Genomic DNA, 20,746 nt, shown 5'->3' with positions numbered 1-20,746 from the left:
TGCGTGGAATACTGGGATTTTATAAGTGAAGGGTGACATTTGTAGTATTCCTTACCCCGTCGGGCTTCTCGCACGCATTAACTCATAATCCTTGGTACCCCTCCCTCACGAACGTCACCCCCATTTAGCACAGTAGGAAATAACTGAGACAATCTTTGCCACATTGCAGTTATACCTAAAATACGATTAGTAAATATAACTGTGTCGAAGACTTTAGGTCGTAAGGGGCGAGCCTGGGAAGCTAAGGTTACATTTTGACAGGGTCCGTCCCCCACCCCCCATATTCTCCCACCCCAGTACGCCTCGCCGCGCGTTGTTTCTGCCAGCGAAACTTCGCGGCGTGGCCCCAGACTTGCATTCCTGGGCGATACCCCGAGGGTGGGAACCCCACCAAGGACGCCGGGGAAGGGGGAACCCCGACGGGACACGGCGGGCAGCGACCGCGTGTGCGTTGTGTGTGCTGAGCCAGCGGCGCACAGGGACAAGCCAGGCGGCTGGGGGGGGGGGGAAGGGGCTCACCCCGCCTCGCGGCTGCGTCCTGCGCCCCGCGCCCTGCCCCCAGCCTCTGCTGGCGCTAAACCCCGGAGAGCGGAGCGTGCACGCTGAGCCTCCTCGGCGGGCCCGGCCGCGGCGCTGGGCATGCTCAGTGGGCCGGCCCCGGTAGAGCGGCGAGTAAGGACGCGTGGGCTCCCCAGGCTCTGCCTTCCCCGGGTTCAGGCCCCGGCCCCGGCCCCAGCCCCGGGCTGTGTGTGTGTGCGTGTTGGGGGGGGAGGTGGCACCGATTGCCGCCGCCGTCCGGCTCGCGGCCTCCCGACCCGGGATGGCGCGGGGCCCGTCCCGCTTCCGCCGTTGAGCGCGCGGCACGGCGGGCGGAGGCGCGGGGCGGGGCGGGGCCGGCGGGCGCGCGGCGGGAGGGAGGCCTCGGTGGTGGGGGCGGGGCGGGGCGGGGCGGGGGGGGAAGGGCGCGGAGTCACGGGGGGGGGGTCAGCGGGAGGCTCGGCAGGCCGCGCGCGGCGGGGCCGGGGGGCGGCTCGCGGAGGCAGCTCGGGCAGGGGCGGCGGCGGCGGCGGCGGCGGCGGCGGCGGCGGCGACTCCGCGGCCGCGCGGCTAGGGTGAAGCCGCCGTGGGCCCCATCTTCCGGCGGCCGGCGGAGTTTGTGGTGATTGTTGCCGCCCTCCGCCCCGGCTGCCATCTCCTCCTCTTCCTCCTCCTCCTCCTCCTCCTGGGCCGGGCTGGTCCCCTCCCCGCGGCCGCCTCCTCCTGGGCTGGGCCCGCGGAGTCTCGTCCCCTCGCGGAGCCGCCGCCGCCGCCGCCGCCTCCTCATTCATCCTCGTGCACCATAGGCGGCACAGGCACCAAGATGTCCAACCGAGTGGTCTGCCGGGAAGCCAGCCACGCCGGGAGCTGGTACACCGCCTCAGGTAAGGGCACCAGGCCGCCGGGGTGGTCGAGCTGGGCAGCCGGAGCCCGGCGGGCGGGGACTCGGGCGGAGGGCGCGGACCGCGTGCCGAGGGAGCGGGGCCGGGCCGCGCCGCGCCGCCTCCCCCACCCTGCGCTCGGGCCGGCGGCCTGGCGCCCGCGGAGTTGGGCGAGGAGTTGCCGGCCGGCCCCAGCCGGGGCGAGCGCGGGCTCCGCGGCTCCGCGGACGGCCTTTGCGGTGGGGAAGGACGAGTTGGCGCGGTCCTCGTTGCCAGAAGCTGGCCGAGGGGACCGCAGCTTTTGCCCCCACCCTCGGGGCACCCCGCACCCCTGGAAGGAGTGACAGACAGTACTTTTTCTACCCTATCTCTCGTGTTGCTACTCTTGGTCTCGCTTGGAAGATCTGTCAGACCTGGGCCTCTCGGGGGGATTTGTCGCTTTGTACGTGGAGGTTCGGGCAGAGCTGCTGCCAGGCAGGGGCTCTGGGTGGCCTCCTAGGTCTTTTGTCAGTGTTTGCATTGTTACTGTCATTTAGGGGCAGCTGGAGATGGCATCAGCACTTTCCTGAGCAACCACTTTAGTATCCTGTGTTCAGCACCGAGCCGGGGCTGGACGACCTGCCTAGTTTAGCTTACTGTTTTGAGAGAATTTTGTCTGCACTGTCTTCAAAAAACAAAAAAAAAAAACCATGTGTAGTTCTTTGGGTGAGAAAGGGTAGGGCCGTTTCCCTCCAGTACAACTCTCTTCACAAGGATTGTTTTCTGAGATTATTTTCAGGGGTCACATTTCTGCTTTGGTAACAAAGAAAAGTTCCTCCGTGATTCCTGTTGGTCTCTAGGCCATCTGTGCTTCTCAGCAACTGGCCCTAACCTTCATGTTTCCCTTTGCAAGTACTAGGCTTGGATAGTGGCATGATTCTTTTGGGAAAACGGAAAATCTGGAAGGCAGTTTTTTTTTTTCCCCCTGAGATTGTTCAACCAGCTGCAGAAGTACATGCACCTTGTTGGTCCACAGCGGATTTGCCCTGCTAAGACACAAAAGAATGACGTGGTTGGGGTTGGAACTACTGCTAACAAACAGGTGGCTGTAGTTTTTGCGTTAGATAAGTATGACATTTTATGGTCCTGAAGTACTTCATAGACTTTTAATCAGTTCTCGCTACCTGAGAATGTCAGTTCCTGTGCCAGTATATGGGGAAACAGAAATTTAGTGCTGCACCCCAGACTAGGCCTGTGGTAAAATAGGAATTGAATAAGTCAGGTCTCTGGCTCTTGAGTTTGCCCTTAATAATCAATGCACTATTAATACTGCCTTTTTTTTTTTTTTTTGGTTTATCGAGACAGGGTTTCTCTGTGTAGCCCTGGCTGTCCTGGAACTCACTTTGTAGACCAGGCTGGCCTTGAACTCAGAAATTCGCCTGCCTCTGCCTCCCAAGTGCTGGGATTAAAGGTGTGTGGCACCACCACCCGGCTTTATTTTTAAGTAGAAGTTTTTTTCCGTAGTATGTTTTGGAGAATTAGAAAGTCACATTGTTCCCATTCAAGGCTGTCTTTTAGCATTTATTTATTGTGTTCCTGTGCATTTGATACAACTGTTTTAAACTTTTGTTGTTGCTTGCTTTGGAATGTGGGCAAATATTCTAGGGAAGCTTTAGAATGTTAAGCATATATATGGGTAGTAAAATTGTGTATAGTTCACACTTTTGGTCTTAGAATTTCTTAGAGTTTACTTACATACAAGATGTAGTCTTTAATCTGGTAAAAATAATCCTGACTGTAGATACTTATTAGTAAATAGGCAGGTAATTATATTTTTTCCCTAAAATTTGGATGAATTAAATACCTTTAATTGGAATTCAGGAGCATGAGTTTTTGGGGTGTGTGCGACTCACCTAGGGTTTCTCTGTGTTGTCCTGGCTGGACTGGAACTCCCTTGGACTCAGAGGTCCACTTGGCTCTGCTTCCCAGTGCTGGGATCAAAGGCACTGCACCACCACTTCCTGGCCAGTCTTTTTAAGTTTGACTGATATTGAGGAAATTAGGGTAAACTTAAAGCAGTTTAGTTTTAGAAGCTTAATTTGTATCCTTAAGATGAATGAAGCAAACTTATGGGTATGTAATGTAAAGTTGGTCTGATGACTGTATCTGTAGGATATAGTAGTGTAGCTATGTTGAAATAATGACCTACTCTTGGGACTTTTTATTTGTATTGTGCAATTGTTTCTCTAGACTAGTCAATAAAAAACTGAGGAATAGGAAAAATGTGTTTGTTGATTGTCATTTTGTATCTTTTCCAGTGTTCAGGTTGTACACATAGAAAGTATCCGGTTATTGAGTGAAATGAGAGTAAAGCTGCATTGAGTTCCATTAACTAGCTATTTCATTAAGAAAAAAATTGTACATTTATATTGCATGCACTCATTCACATGTCTTTTTGTTATTTACCCCTTGTTATATGCTGTTAGATCCATTGGCTGAGGGTGCTATAAACTTTCCCTCAAGGAATTCAGAGTTTATTTGAAGTAAATTCTAACTTCAGAAAAGCAATTAAATATCTGTTAGGTTGAGATAGTGTATTTCCCTGTTCTGAGGAGGGTGGAGACCTGTAGAAGTAGGATTTCAGTTGTGCTCTGAAGGAAGGATATTTAGTCAAGTTTGAGGAAAGAACATTGGATTGGGAGGCAGGAAAGTGTAATGAATTTAGGAAGAATGGTCAGTTCTTACGGGGATAGCCTGGGTTGTAGAGTGGAGCTGGAAATGCCTGTGGGTTGGATACTGTAGGGATTGGACTTACCCGGCAAGGTGTGCTGATGAAGGTTTTAGATTTGGGTATTAATATGATGCAAGTAGCATTTTAGGAAAACTAATCTCGTAGGAAGGTTAATCCTCACTTCCTTACCAGTGTGGCTCAGCTCTCAAGTACAGCCTGTGAACATTAAGGAAAAAAGCTCATTAAATTTTGTTTTAAAAGTGTGCATGCGTGTGTGTGTGTGTTTGTGTGTGCGTGTGCATGTGCATGTACATGTGTGTGCGTGTGCATGTGCATGTGTGTGCATGAGCTGTGTGCACATGAGTACAGGTACCCTCTGAAGCTAGAGGGATTGGATCCTACCCTGGAGCTGGATGTTATAATTTTTAAGTGGTTGTTTAACAAAAAGAAAAAAGCCAGGTGTGACAGAGGCAGGTGTGTGTTTGTGAATTCTAGCTCAGCCTGGTCCAATACTGAGTTCCTGGAAAGCCTGGGTCTCTGTGTAGTCTTAGCTGTCCTGGAACTTGCTATGTAGACCAGGCACAGAGAGAGATGTCTCAAAAAACAAAGAGTAAAATTAAAATTGTATGTGAAACATAACCCTGGAATACTCTTTGGCCCTTTGTATAAAAAGAATCTGCTAACCTGGGAGGTTAGTGGTTAGTGTGACCAGTACGTTTGTGTGTGTGTTGTGTGTTGTGTGTGTGTGTGTGTATAAATATATATATATATATTTTAAAACAAGGCCTTGCTCTGTAACCTTGGTTGGTCTAGAACTCATAGAAATTCTCCCGTTAGTGTTGGGGTTAAAGGCAACAGTAATTTGTATAGCTTTTCTCCAGATTTGGTATAGCTTTTTTTTTTTTTTTTCTTTTAAAACAAGTTTAAAAATTTTTAAAAAAAATTTTATTTGAGACAGGGTCTCTGTGTAGTCTTAGCTGTCCTGGAACTTGCTATGTAGACCAGGCTAGCCTGGAAACTCAAGAGAGGTCTTCCTGCCTCAGACTCCTGAGTACTGGAATTGAAGGCATGTGCCACCACACCCATATAGGTATAGCTTCTGTTTTGTTGTTTTAGTCTCCTATGTTTTCTGTCAGGACAATTAATGTTGTGTACTAAGGAGCCTTTTTCTAGCATCATCCCTTTAATTCCACTCTCTGCACTGCTTCCTCAGTAATCTTTTGAAAGAATCATTTTCTTGGGTCACTCTCTCACTGATCCATGCCTTTTTGGATAAGGTTGAAGTCCTTTGATTGCTCTGTCTGTCTTTTCCTGTCTTGACAGCAGCTGGCCCCTCTCTGGCCCCATCTTGGTATTACTAGCCTCAAGGAGCATTTAGCAGCTGTTCATTGCTTCCTGAACTGTAGCATGCTGTTTCTTAGCTCTGTGTCTTTTGCTCAGACTTCTCCCTCTGTGAAAATGCCCTTAACAGGAAAGTTGCTGCCTATCCTCTGGGGATGTTTATACCTCCAGGAGACTACTCTGTACATTGCCATTTTTGTGTTTGTGTCCTATAATACCTGGAGTGTGTCTTTCTGTCTTTATTATTTGTATATAAAGTTATTGACTCACTGAAGCTAGGAAATTGTTTTGTTTTTGATACCACAAATTAAAAATTATTTAAAAAAATTATTACATTTTATTTAGTTTGTGTACAGGTTTGTAGGCAGGCATGCTATGAAGGATGTGGTAAGGCAGAGCACAACTTGTGGGAAGCCATTCTTTTTTTTTCTACCATGTGTGTCCTGGGAACCAAACTCAAGTTGACACATTTGGGTGTAAGTGCCTTTACCTGCTGAGCCATGTCAGTGGTTTGAAGCACAGTGTTCCACATAGATTCTCAGCAAACCTTTATATAAAGGAATGTTATAAGTGTTTGGTATATAATGCATGTGATATTTACTATTATCAATTTGACAGGATCCCAACTCTGAGCATGTCTGAGGAGGAATATCTAGGTTGAGTGCCTTGAAGTGAAAAGACCCACCCTAAACGTGGGCTGCACCTTGCTTGGGCTAGGTAGGGTTCTTTCTGTAGAGCACGGGAAGGAGGAGGAGAGCTGATGCTTGTGTAGAGCATGGGAAGGAGGAGGAGAGCTGATGCTTGTGTGCTGCCCGCTATTGACTGGGGATGTAATGCCACCACCTGCCTCCAACTCCTGCCACCAGTTTTCCTCCTGATAGAATAGCACCTGCAACTGTAAGCTAAAACAAACCCTCTTCCTCTAGGTTACTTCCTGTCTGGTATTTTGTCACAGTAAAGAGAAAAGTAACTAACACAGTGGGTGAGTTAGCAAGTAGTGAGTACGGCAGTCAAGGTGCACATGCACAGAGAGATTGATGTTTACTTTCGAAAGAACAGTGGATAGGACATAGGACTGTAGTCAAGTGTTTGAGCATAATATAGGTGGAAGGAAAGAGTTAGAAATCTTACCAGTAGTAGACCTATTTAATGTTAAGTGTAAAAAAAATGATGGCTGGACATGATATTACATACCTTTAATCCCAACATTCTCAGAGGCAGAGGCAGGTGAGGTGGATTTCCGTGTTCAAGGCCATCCTGATCTACATAGAGAGTTTGAGAACAATCGGAGCAATGTAGTGAGATAGTGTCTCAACCCCACACTCCATCCCTGGGTACCCCGTAGGTGACATGTGAACACAAGTAGAATCGCTAGATGAGCTTTCTCAAAACAGACACACTCTTCTAACCTGCCCCAGCACAGGAAACAGTAGTTTACCCATGTTCCTTATATTCTTGTGCCATCTTCATTGAGTTCTTTATTCGTTCGTTCTTTGTTTCTTTCTTTGTTTCTTTGTTTCTTTCTTCCTTTTTTCTTTTCTTTAATTTTATTTTTATTTATTTATTTATTTATTTATTATATGTAAGTACACTGTAGCTGTCTTCAGACACTCCAGAAGAGGGCATCAGATTTCGTTATGGATGGTTGTGAGCCACCATGTGGTTGCTGGGATTTGAACTCAGAACCTTTGGAAGAGCAGTCGTTGCTCTTAACCCCTGAACCATCTCACCAGCCCTCTTCCTTCTTTCTGACTTGAAACTTTATTTCCGCCAAGGAGTCCTTTACGAAGAAGCCAGTGGACTAGAGGTGAGACAGGATGCACAGGTTCCATTCCAACAATCTGAAATAGATCCATCTGGTCCATGATGGCCCTAGCTGCTCTGGTAGGTTGTCACACTTCAGATCTAAGGAGTTCTATCACTAACTAGCACAAGGACTCCCTAGGCTGGAAACAAATGGGCTTCACCTTTACCTGTTCTATATAGGGGCCCCATAGACCTTGCTGGCCAGGGCAGGTGCGATGGGTGCACACTGTGGTAGGGAAGCTCTAGCAGACACAGGAAATGCCTAGCCAGGCTTCGAGTCCATTCTAGCCTTGCAGAGAAGGCTTCAAGTCTCTTGGTTCACAGCATTTCTCAACACCATACCCCGCTTTGGGACATGACTACCAGCCAAAAAGCAGCTTCAACCCCAGCTTTGGACACTGTTTTAGCTAGTGGGTCCTTGTCCTCATTGTGCCCTGGGCATGGTAGAAGCAACCAAGTGACAGTGGCATTGGTGTTCTAAGTAAGGGAGGGAAGGCCTTCCCGGGAAAGCAATGGGGATGCCACAAGGGTGAGGTCACAAGCCCAGCGAGAGAGGACCAGGAAGCTCTTAAGTGATCAGTGAGTCACAAGCAGACAGTCTCAACCTCAGCACTTCTGTCCCAGGCCCTGACCCTGCTTCTAACTTAGGAGACAGCTCTACCTTTGAGGGTGGGGATAAAAAAATCTGGGACCAAACTTGGAGCCTACTTGGGGGCCTGATGGGGCTTGGATCATCTGAAAGCCATCACCACAGGTTGAAGACTAGACTTAAGACAGGATAATGCCAGGAGAAGGACAAAGGGCAGCCAGGTCTTCATGAATGCTCCAACACTGCTGTACTTCATTGAAATTCTTTAGCTTAATTTCACATTTGTGAGGTAAATTCATTCTCATTACTGTAGTAAGTGAATATGCCTTGTTTTATCCATTTTTATTATTGATGGACATTTCATCTTTACTACTTTTTCTTTTGTGGATACTTTTTTTTTTTTTTTTTTTTTTGGTTTTTCGAGACAGGGTTTCTCTTTATAGCTCTGGCTGTCCTGGAGCTCACTTTGTAGACCAGGCTGGCCTCGAACTCAGAAATCCGCCTGCCTCTGCCTCCCGAGTGCTGGGATTAAAGGCGTGCGCCACCACGCCCGGCTGTGGATACTTTTATACTCTTGTATTTGTTTTAGGTGGATGTATTTGTGACTTTTCCTGGTTATATAATTGAGAGAAGAATTATTAGGCTATGGTATATGTGTGCTATGTTTTAGTTGAAGTGGAAACTCCTGGTTTCTTTGGAAAGTCAGTTGTGTTGGATGGTGTTTTCCTAAAGCAGACATAGATGAAAGGATGTTCTGATAAAATAAGCAGGTGAGAGGACACGTGATGAGGGATACTTTGCTGACCACACACATGTATTGATTCGCCTTACATGCTTTGTAGAGCTCCATTTGTGGGGACTCCATAGAGAGAAACACACCACTTCTACGGACTCAGGCTGGTTGGCAGAGTGATGTCAGCTAATATATCACTGTTGAGTTTTGCTAAGACAGATTCATGTGCTGAGGCAAGACCTGTGGAGGATATGTGGTGTTTGGAGGGAGTATAAATAGGACCCACCAGACACTGACAGGGGCTTGGCTTGCTTGCATAGCTAGCTTTACAATGTTTCTTGGTCTTGGGTCTTCGCTGATCTCTACTGAGAGAGGCACAGCCTAGAACTTCTGGTGTCCCTGGTGGTCCTGGGCCTTCCTGCTGACTCATGCTGAGGCCTGCTGTCTCTGCTAGGTCATGCCACCTCTGCTGATTTGCTATCCCAACACTACTGAACTGCTGGTGTATTCGTGTTTGCAAGTGGATTGGGCTGCTGCTGCTTACCTGTGAACTGAACTGTGGATTTCCTGACAGCGCAGATGGGATTTGCTCTAAACAGCAATTTCTAAACAGGTCCCCCCCCACACCCCCTCCCCCCCATCCTAATAACATTTCTTTTCCACTACCTCTAGTGGGTGGTGGGCTAGAAGGGAGGTTAAAGCATTTAAGAACCATCATTAAAAGTAGGTCTTTGAAAAATTCAAAACTACATTTAGTAGATAACCTCTGAAGCAAATTTGCACTTCTGTCAGTACTCCATGAGTTTGTTTTTCTAGATGCTTGTGAACATTAGGTATGTGTGCTGGCTAGTTTAATGTCAACTTGACACAGGCTAGAATCATTGGAGAAATAAGAACCTCAATTGAAAAATGCCTCCTTAAGATTTCACCGTAGATATAGATGTAAATTATAACAAAATAAAGATAAAAATGTCCTTGAGGGCCGGAGAGAGGGATTGATGGCTAAGAACATTTGTTGGTTTTCCAGAGTACCTGGATTTGATTCTCAGCTCATAACCATTTGTAACTTCAATTCCTGGGGACCTATTGTCTTCTGACCTCATATGCACTAAGCATGCATATGATTTATATAGAGATGTATGTAAGCAAAACACCTGTACACATAAATAAAAATAAAAGTAATAAATGCCTTTGGGGCTGGACAGGTGGCTCAGTGGTTAAGAACATAAATTGCTCTTATGACTTATAATCATTTGTAACTCTAGTCCCAGGGGAATCTTAAAATCATCAGGAACACACTCAGTGCACGTGCATAGATAAAATTAAAAAAAAAAATCATAAGAAAGAAGTCTTCATGGGGGTAGAGAGATGGCTCAGCAGTTAAGAGCACATACTGTTGACTCTTCTCTCCCCTTCAGGGTTCTCTGTGTAGTCTGCTTGCTAGGACTAAAGGTGTGTGCTACCACCTCTGCCTGGCATCATAGACTGTTCTTGAGGATAGAGTTAGTTCCCATAGTGAGTGGCTCACAACCATGTGTAATTCTAGATCCAGGGTATTTGACTACTGGTTTTCACAGGAAAATTAAAAATAATGAAATAATCTTTTAAAAAGTCCTTCCTAGCCAGGTGTGGTGGCGCGCGCCTTTAATCCCAGCACTTGGGAGGCAGAGGCAGGTGGATTTCTGAGTTCGAGGCCAGCCTGGTCTACTAAGTGAGTGCCAGGACAGCCAGGGCTACACAGAGAAACCCTGTCTCAAAAAAAAAAAAAAAAAAAAAAAAAAAAAAAAAAAAAGTCCTTCCTTGGATTTTTCCCACAGGTACACTACATGTATATGTGTATTATCTCTAATCTACAAAGTTATTGTGCCAAGTTGCTATTATGCCCATTTATAGATGTGACTCAGAAAGTGAGTGACTTGTTTAAGGTGTAACAGGTAAGTGGAGGAGCCGGTTTGTTTGACTCTTAAGCTTAAGGTTAGCACCGAAAGTTGTGTTGAGCTCTGCTGCCCTTGAAACTGAACAGCTTTTGTTCCATTTTAGATGTTCTCACAGTACATTGTGGGCACCAAACTCATACTTATGTATCATTTATGGCTTATAAAACATGCTTAAATGTTAAAGAATTTAACAATAATCTTATTAAGCATAGGACAGTTACGGCAGGTCCTTACCACACCTGTCCTGCCATTTTGTAGCTGAAGACTTTAGGAGACATCATTTTCTGAGTCACTTTTCTTAGAAGAACCTGAGCTTAGAAGTTTGAACTATTTGGAACCAGTAAGCATCTTTATAATTGCAGATATTCTTTAAAGTATCTTTGTAATTGTAAAGTAAATATCTTCAATTACAAAATATCAAAGATGGGAGAGGAGGCTATAAAAGCTTACCATCCTTGCTGAATGTGTTCAAAATTGAAAAATATTTTAGCCCCAGAGAAAGAGTTGGGGTCGGATGGGGAAAGAGTTGGTTCTCTCACTCTGTGAGCTCTGGGGATTGACTGTGGTGCTCAGGTTGGACAAGCACCTTAACCTCCTGAGCCATCTTTCTGATCATCCGAATCCCAGCTTTCCCTCTTTGAGATGGGGTCTCCAGCTGACAGTGTAGCTGAGGATGACTTTGAACTTCTGATTCTCCCATTTCCCTCTGGGTACAGGGATTACAGGCATGGACCACTACCCTTGTTTATGTGGTGCTGGGGGTGTGATTGATAGGCAAGCAGTCTTTTATCAGCTGAGCTAATCCTCTAATTGATTTTTTTAAAGATGAGTTCTAGATTTTTCAATGTAGAGTTCTAGATTTTTGATTGAGACTAACAGAATGTTATTTTATTTTATTTTTATTTTTTGTTTATGTTTTAAGCAGGGTCTTATGTAATTTAGTCTGGTCTCACACTCACTATGTAGCAGAAGATGACCTTGGAATATTGCCCTCCTTCCCATGCTACAATTACAGGCTTGCACCACCACCTCCAGTTTCCAATTTTTATGTTACTTGGGATCTTGCCCAGGGCTTTTTGCTTGCTAGGCAACCAGTCTACCAACTGTTGTTTCTTCAGCTCTCTAGTTACATTTTCTATGTCTTTTTCTTTTTTCTAAGGGGAGGTTGTGTCACTACACACAGCCTCAGGTATGTGGATATAATTTGAAGGAAGAATTGGGATTGGCTGACATACTTGGAGTGCTCTTGAGAAAAACAGAGATTATGGGAATTTGTCTCTTCAGGTTTATCACTGAGCGGTTTCAGTGATGGAGTTGCTATCATCTCAAATAGAGAAGACCAATTTAAGAGGCACAAATTTGGAGAAAGAAGATAAGGAACTCAATTTGGTCTGTTTGAGAAGTTTGCTGTCCAGCCCAGTAGTATAATATGAGTTTGAGTTTAGAAGAAGGTGTACATTGTTTTGTTGTTTTTTTTTTTTTTTTTTTTTTTTAAAGACAGGGTTTCCCTGTGTAGCCCTGGCTGTCCTGGATCTAGTTCTCTAGACCAGACCAACCTTGAACTCTCAGAGATCTGCCTGGCTGGTGTGTGCCACCATGGCCTGGCACAATTGGAATTATTGATGGTAAAATTGAATATCTTTCTGGATAAGGATAAAGTCTCCATCAGAGTGAGTCTGATTGGAGAAGAAGAGTGTCAGTGACTGACCCTTAGAACATTTCCTACAGGAAGAGGCTTGGGTGAGGGAAGAACTGTAAAGAGACAAAAGAATATCCTGGTGCCAAGTAAAGAAAATGCTCTGTTGTAGAGTGCTTTCCTAGCATGTGTGAGGCCTTGGATTCAATCCTAAGTACCATTAAAATACAAAACAAGGGGCAGGACTAATGGGCAGTAGTTCAGAATCCCAGTACTTGGGAGGCAGAGGCGGGCACGGGCACGGGGTGGGGGGGATTTCTGTGAGTTCAAGGCCAAGCTGGTCTACAGATAGAGTTCTAGGGTAACCAGGGCTACATGGAGAAACCTTGTCTGAAAAACCAAAAACCAACCCAACCCAACTAACCAACCAAAACAACAAAAAACCCAAATAGACAAACAAAAGTGGGAATCTGTTTCATGGGTACCAGGCATGCATGTGGTACACATACATACTTGGAGGCAAAGTGCACACACATGTACGAGACACATTAATATAAAATAAATCTTTAAAAAGAATTAAAATACAAATTAGGTAATCTTTTCCTTTTTCCTTTTCTTTTTCCTTTTCTTTTTCCTTTTCCTTTTCCTTTCTTTTTGGTTTTTCGAGACAGGGTTTCTCTGTGTAGCCCTGGTGTAGACCAGGCTGGCCTCAAACTCAGAAATCCACCTGCCTCTGCCTCCCGAGTACTGGGATGAAAGGAGTGCACCACCACGCCTGGCTTTTTTTTTTTTTTTCCCCCCAGGTAATATTTTCTTAAAATTACATTAAACCTTCTTGCCAAAGATGCAGGGTCTTCAGTACTGTGACCTCAGCTTAACTCTGATTTCAGATCCTACCACTTTTTCTTCTTTTTGTTGTTCTCAGCCATTCTGACCTAAGCTGTTTCCTAAATCAGTTAAACTTAATTTTGTCTTAGGGCTTTTGCTTGCACTTCATAAGATTGACTAATTCTGTTTGATGATCAAGGAAAGGAAATTTTTATTGATTCCTATATTTTGTTATAGCTTGAAGGAAAAATAGGAAGGAATGTTAAGACTCGAGAAAATAGATTTTCCCACTGTGTTCTGAGATTTATGGTCAAATACATTTAGGAAATGCTGCTGCTCTTTTTTTTTTTTTTTTTTTTCTTGAGCCCTGATGACTTGTAGTGGACTCATTTATGGCTCAGTTCATAACCTGTTTCAGTGAATCTTTCATATTCTTTGTTTTCTTTAATTGTGTGGTTGGATGTTCCCTTTATAAAGTTGGATTGTTGCATTTAAATCCACAATTCTGTTGACTTTCTTTTTTGACTGTTTCTAACTATTCCCCAAAGCCCTGGTGAAATTCTCACTATAATTGGTTATCATTCTGCTGCCCTTTGGCCTCACTCCTTGTTATTTCACATGATTCTTTTCTAGCGTGTGCTTGCCTCTTACCTGGCGAGGCATGCCCCCTGCTTAGTTTCTGAGATAATATGGGAGTGGGTGTGTTCAGGGTGGGATGTATGGCCTCTTAACAGTTCAGTTCTCTAAGGTTAATACTGACATAGTTATGAATAAGTTTCTTTTCTCTTGCTGTGATAAATCATTTTGAGCAGAAGCAGCTTAGGTGAGGAAAGGGTTTATTTGGCTGATATTTCTAGTACTGTTGTTGAGGCAAGTCAGGGCAGGAACTTGTAAAATAACCTGAAGCAAAAATCATGGCTTGCTCCCTGGGTTCTCACAGATTCATGTTTAGGTAGTTTTCTTATTCACTCCAGGACTCCCTGCCTAGGGTTTCTTTTTTCCTTTTTTAAAAATTATTATTGTTATTATTATTCTGTTTTTTTATTATTTTTAAATTTTTTTTAATGTTTTAATTTTATTTTTTATTTTTTTTCTGCCTAGGGTTTCTTTAATCTCACATTTGTAGGTAACAGTCACCACTGAGCAGAGTCAGGGTCTCAAGAAGAGCAGCCAGTGCTCTTCACTGCTGAGCCATCTCTCCAGCCCCTATTTTTATTATTATTATTATTATTTTAAATATTTATTTAATGTATATGAGTACACTGTAGCTGTACTCAGACACACCAGAAGAGGGCATCAGATCCCATTATAGATGGTTGTGAGCCACCATGTGGGAATTGCTGGGAATTGAACTCAGGACCTCTGGAAGAGCAGTCAGTGCTCTTAACCGTTTAGCCATCTCTCCAGCCCCATTTTTATTATTTTTAATGTGTGTGTGTATATGCATACATGTATGTATGTATGTGTGTGGCCATACAGGCCAGAGGAAATGAATCCCCTGGTGCTGGAATTTGAAGTGGTTATGTGGTAGCTAACTCCTTCTGCATCTAACTCTTAACCACAGAGTTCTACCTCCAACCCTTGTGTGTGTGTGTACACTCGATGTCTATTAAATCAGGCTTGCTTATTCCTCAGAGGATGTCTACTTTGTATTTTTGAGAAAGTCCCTTACTGGCTTCGTATTTGCTGATTAAACTAGATGGCTAGCCAGAAAACCCCAGGATCCACCTGCTTTGCCTCCCTATAGCCAGGGTTACAAGTGTGTCCCCTATGTAAGGTGATACAGTTCTAGGGTTTGAGTGCAGGTCCTTTTCCTTCTGCAGCAAGCTCTTGACCATTTGAGTTTACCCGGATCCTCCAATTATTTTTCTTTTTGTTTCCATATTCTAGTTATGTCATTTAAGTAGTATCTATTTGTATGTCCTTTTCTATTACATGTTATTTTTATGACTTCTGAGCCTGGGTATAATAATTTTTCTCCTGTTTGTGGGTCATGGTTTTTGATTGATTGTTCATTGATTGATAGTGATGGAGCTTGAAGCCAGCACCTATCACTGAACTAACTGCATCTAAAAAATTAAAAAGAAGTAGAAGCAGTCTCATATATCCTAAACTAGCCTAGAATTTGTTCTGTAGGTGAGGATGACCTTGAACTCCTACTCATCCTGTCCCTGACTCCCAAATGCTGGGAATCAGGCACGCGTTACCCCATGGAGCTTATTCATTGATTGATTGATTATTGTTGTTGTTTTTCATTTGTTTAATTCTATCCAACATATGTTTTGGAGTTTGTTTTAACTGTCTCATAATACCATGAACTATTTCTATCCAGATAGTAATAGCTTCCATGACTTACGGCCTCTGAGCAGTGGGAATTATTCTTTTACAGAAGTTGTTCTTTGTTTTGCTTTGTGAACTGCCACACCCTAAAAACATTTTATGTGTAAGGGTGTTTGCCTACGCGCATATTTGTGCACAGCTTGTTTGCCTGGTGTCCACTGAAGCCAAAGAGACATTGGATTCCCTGGAACCATCTCCTAAGAAATGGTTGTGACTTATTGTATGTATGGACTCTGAACTAAAACCTAGGTCCTCTGGAAGAGCCACCAGTGCTCTTAATCACTAAGTCTGATTCCAGATGTTACACTCTGCCTGCTTAAGGGAACAACAACTCAAGTAGGAGTTGTTGGTGAGTATTTTTTTGGAAGGGGTACTGGGTATTGAATCCAAAGCAAGTGCCTGTTAGGTGTGTGATCTTTCCTTGGAGCTGAAATTACAGGCAGTTGTGACATGTCTGATGTGAGTGCTGGCAACCAAGTTTGGGCCCTTTGCAAGAGCTCCTAATCGCTCTTTCAATCTTAACTGCTTATGTTTCTTAAGTTTTACTCTTAGTCGCTGAGCTATCTCCAGACAGCACATTTAATTATTAAGCACATCTGTGTCTGTGCTGTAATCATAGCTCCATTTATTTTATTTTTACTTAGGGTCTCAGTAGCCCTGTCTATACTGGGACACACTATGTAAACCAGCAGTTTGGGCCTTCATTTTGGAGTGATTATTTTTATTTTTTTTTAAGACTTCTTTTTTCTTTTTTCTTTTATTAGGTATTTTCTTTATTTACATTTCAAATGTTATCCCCTTTCCTGGTTTCCCCTTCGAAAACCCCCTATCCTCTTCTCCCTCCCCCTGCTCACCAACCCATCCACTCCCACTTCCTGGCCCTGGCATTCCCCTATATTGGGGTATAGAACCTTCACAGGACCAAGGGCCTCTCCTCCCATTGATGACTGACTAGGTCATCCTCTGTTTCATATGCAGCTAGAGCCATGGGTCCCACCATGTGTTTTCTTTGGTTGGTGGTTTAGTTCCAGGAGCTCTGGGGTGCTGGTTGGTTCATACTGTTGTTTTGCTTACTTGTTTTATGTGAATGCACTGTCGCTGTCTTCACACACTCCAGAAGAGGACATCAGATCCTATTACAGATGGTGTGAGCCACCATGTGGTTGTTGGGAATTGAACTCAGGACTTCTGGAAGAGTGGCTCTTAACCACTGAGTCATCTCTCCAGCCCTGAGTGTTCCTTTTCTGACATGAAGTCTCATCACATAATTCTAGTTGGTCTGCTTGTTGTAACGATCTGACTGGCCATGAACTCACACAAAGCCACCTGCTTCTGCTTCCTGAGTGTTGGGATATAAAAAGCCCGTGACAACATGCCCACTGGAGTGGTCATCTTGACTATGTCTCTTGAAAATATGTTGCTTTTTTGGGCATGGTATGGGCAGAGTCTCAATATGTAGCCTTGCCTGGCTTGGAACTCATACACTTATATAGGCTTGCTCAGAGAGAGCTACTTGCCTCTGCCTCCTGAGTGGTGGGATTAAAGGAGTACAGTACCACACCTGGTCTTAAACTTTATAAACTTTTCATTCGTTCGTTCGTTCGTTCATTCACTTGGGTGTGTGTGTGTGTGTCTCCCCGTCCCTATCCATGTCCATTGCTGTGCATGCTGTCGCATGTGTGGTACTTAAGGGACAACTTGGAAGGTGTGTGTGTGTGTGTGTATGTGTCCCCAACCCTGACCATGTCCATGTTTGTTGCTGTGCATGCTGTGGCAAGTGTGTGGTGGTACTTAAGGGACAACTTGGAGGAGATGGTTTTCTTCTACCATGTCTGTCCTGGGGATTGAATGCAAGTAATGATTACTTACTTGGCAGCAAGTGACTTTACCTGCTGAGTCACCTCACAAGCCCTGCTTCTGCCTCTTTAAGACCAGGATTATAGGCATGTGTCACCAGAGTTAGCTTTTCTTCTCATTTAAAAATTTTAAAAGTATTTTATTTCTGTGTGTGTGTGTTATCACCTGAGATCAGTGCTTAAGGAGGCCAGAAGAGGAAGTGAGTTGCCTGATGTGATGTTGGGAACTGAACATAGTTTGTCTGGAAGAAGAGGAACCCTTCCATCCTCCTGGGTTTTCTTAGTTCTCACTGTGTTGCTGGCTGGCCTGGACCTTGCTGCAGGCTTGTATTTAAAGTGATCCTCCTGAGTTCTAGGACAGACCTAGGCAAACATGCCTGACTCTAAGAAATTTGTGATGTTGGGTAATTTTTTTTTCATGGCTTCTGTGTGAATTGCTCTCATTATGTGCTTCTGGCTTGCTTCCCAGTATCTGCTTCTAATTGTTTCATTAATTCACTTTTTACATTTCCATCTTTTATCCATTTTGAGTTTATGATAATGAAATTTGAGATATGAGCCTACTTTATTGCCTTTACTATAATATCTCTTTTATATTCTATTTTTGAATATAATATGAAAAATTAGCTTTATGATTATATTGAGTTTTAGTGTTTTGTGTCTCCCTGCAGACAACCTATTTGATTTCATTGACTTATTCTTGGGTCTGTTAATACAGTTTTTATTATAGTAGCTTTAGATTCTCTAATGTTTCTCTTCTGTTTTAGGAATTTCTTGGCTATTTATTTATTTCAGATGGGATTTTCAGATGTACAATACCATGAGTAGCTATTCTTAGTTTAGTTTTTTAAATGAGCTTAATTATTGCTTGCTTATTTTACATATAGATTTTGAATTAGGCTTTGTACTTACTAAAAACATAATGAAAGTACTGTTGATGTGTGTGTGTGTGCATGCATTGGTATTTTGCCTTCATGTGTGTGTGTGTGTGTGTGCATGCATTGGTATTTTGCCTTCATGTGTGTCTGTGTGAGAGCATCAGGTCCCCTGGAAGTAGTGCAGACAGTAGTGAGCTGCCATTTTGGTGCTGGGTTGTGTGCATGAGCAGTTGGTGATCTCAACTGCAGAACCATCTTTCCAGCCCTTGTTGATAGTTTATCTTACTCATATCTTACTAAACTTACAAATAAACTCTTTTTGAATTTTTTTCATTTTTCTAGAGTCTTCAGTCTTTAGAGTGCTTGCAGAGCATATATGAGGACCTTGATTTGATTTCCAGCACCACATAAAACCAGGCATGTAGGTCCAGTGTTTGGGAGGTAGAAATGGGAGAATCAGAAGTTCTCTTCAACCATAGAGTTTGAGGCCAGCCTTTGATACATGAGGTCCTGGGTCAAATAGCAGAATAAAATGTTCCCCTCTGCCTTATCTGATTGAACAGTCCTTTTCTTCTGTTCCAGGTTAAGTTGCCAGCAATGCTGTTCTACATCAGATCTGATAAAAGGGGAAGATTTGTGCTTTTTGTGTTTCTGAAACCAGAATAAAATATAAAAGTTGAAAGTGTATTCAGGGGCTGGAGTGTTGGCTCAGTAGTTAAGAGCACTGGCTGCTGTTGCAGAGGACCCGGGTTCAATTCCCAGCATCCTCATGGTGACTTACAGCATCCGTAACTACAGTTCTGAGGCATCTGATAGCTATTTATGCCCTCTAGAAGCACCAGGCATACACATGGCATACAGACATACATGCAGGTACATTAACCAGACCCATAAAATAAAGTAAAAATTAAAGAAAAAAAGCTTTCTTATTATGTCTTAATATTGATTTAGGATTAATTTATAGATCAAATGGAAAATATTGAATGAATTGATGTATAAATGCTTTTTGGTATTCATTGAGAAGTCCTATTCTTTTTGTGTGTGTACATATGTATAGATCTGTGTGTCTGAGTGTCTGTAGATCATGAGGTCACCTTAAGTGTTGTTCCTTAGGATCTGTTGTTAACNCCCCCCCCCCAACAGACAGACAGACCGACAGACACACACTCTCTCTCTCTCTCTCTCTCTCTCTCTCTCTCTCTCTCTCTCTCTCTCTCTCCCAGGGTCTCATTTTGGCATCTGGAGCTCATTGATTAGAACACACTTGCAAATTAGCCACCCCAGGAACCTACTTGTCTTTCCTTTTCCAGTTACAGCATCACAAAGTCCATTGTCAGCCGCTGATAGAACTTAGGTCCTTGTAGGTATGCAATAAGCACTCTCTTCACTGGGCCATTTTCCCAGCACACCCCCTTCCCATCTCATTTGTATGCCCTCTCTGTGTTCTCTTTCACATGCAGGTGATTGCTTTATAGACTAAGTCTCTGTCTAACATTCACGTGTTTTCAAGTGTATGTGAGCATGCCATCATTTCCTCTGTATAAACATGTAGTTGCTTCGTAACTTTTTTATAAATTACTAATTTAATAATTGAATATCTGTTTACATTATAAATAGGAAATCTATTCTGCTTATGATAATTTTCCTTTTTAGTCTTCAGAGGATTCTGTATTCAGTTCTGCATAGATGGAATATTTGATCTTTAGTAGTTTTTCAGCTTAAATTTGAATTATGTTTATCATTAGTTATCAAATTAGAAAGTAAAACAGAAAAACCTTAAAGATTCTTTTAATGCATTAAAAAATGAGAGTACTGGGGCTGGAGAGATGGCTCAGTGGTTAAGAGCACTGACTGCTCTTCCAGTAGGTCCTGAGTTCAATTCCTAGCATCCACATGGTGGCTCACAACCATCCATAATGAGATCTGGTGCCCTCTTCTGGAGTGTCTGAAGGCAGCTACAGTGTACTTACATATAATAAATAAATAAATCTTTTTAAAAAAATAGAGTACATCTGTTAATTGAAATGACATTTCTAAATGAAAATAATGGTTTTGAAGATTGGAGTTTAGCCTATATAATATATCCACAAATCTCTTTCATGTGTTGTTTAATGGAAGCAGCTGGATCTGTCTATCTCCTGCTGTATCGGCCCTCTTGTGATGCATGCTTTTCTTGAGGCAAGTCAGTGATACCAGGCCCCATGTAGCTGTTTGGGAAAAGCAAAGTGTTTTCAAAGACATTTCAGATAATTTTGCATGTCTTTTGATGCCACCCTGAAACTCAACAAGTGCTAGTTCCCCTTTAAAAATTTTATTATTGGGACCCTAGCTACTGACATTATTACATAACATTTATACATGTGGAATTGTTACCACACTCATAACGGTTGTACCCCTAAAGATAGTTACTTAAGGATTAATTGCAGTATAGAATTGAGGCCACAATAGGGAAGCTTTCATACTTAGTTTTTACTAAGATCAGTTGATGTGCCTTATATTTTGAACTAATCTTTCATCTGTCCAGGATTTTCTTTTTTTTTTTTTTTTTTTTTAAGATTTATTTATTATATGTAAGTACACTTCAGACACTCCAGAAGAGGGCGCCAGATCTTGTTACGGATGGTTGTGAGCCACCATGTGGTTGCTGGGATTTGAACTCTGGACCTTCGGAAGA

The 20,746-nt window shown here is 43.4% G+C and overlaps 1 protein-coding gene across 4 annotated transcripts in view; it reads left to right on the top strand.

The window, feature by feature from the left end:
* The first annotated feature begins 582 nt into the window (after nucleotides 1-582).
* Memo1 (mediator of cell motility 1) overlaps nucleotides 583-20,746 on the top strand; it is a 102,517-nt gene continuing 82,353 nt past the window's right edge. For 3 of the 4 annotated variants that reach the window (XR_003835270.1, XR_003835272.1, XR_003835271.1), the window contains exon 1: nucleotides 1,091-1,421. Coding sequence is in view for 1 of the 4 variants with exons in the window: in XM_021186335.2 (XP_021041994.1) it covers nucleotides 1,361-1,421 (61 nt within the window). In the remaining 3 variants the exon portion in view is untranslated. Of the gene's footprint in view, nucleotides 673-1,090; nucleotides 1,422-20,746 lie in introns of those variants that run through there. The other variant, XM_021186335.2, reaches the window with a different exon arrangement.

Source organism: Mus caroli, chromosome 17, assembly GCF_900094665.2.
Source record: "Mus caroli chromosome 17, CAROLI_EIJ_v1.1, whole genome shotgun sequence".
NCBI classification, from domain to species: domain Eukaryota; kingdom Metazoa; phylum Chordata; class Mammalia; order Rodentia; family Muridae; genus Mus; species Mus caroli.
Note: the sequence above shows the minus strand (reverse complement) of the source record. Positions and strands in the feature narration are given on the sequence as shown.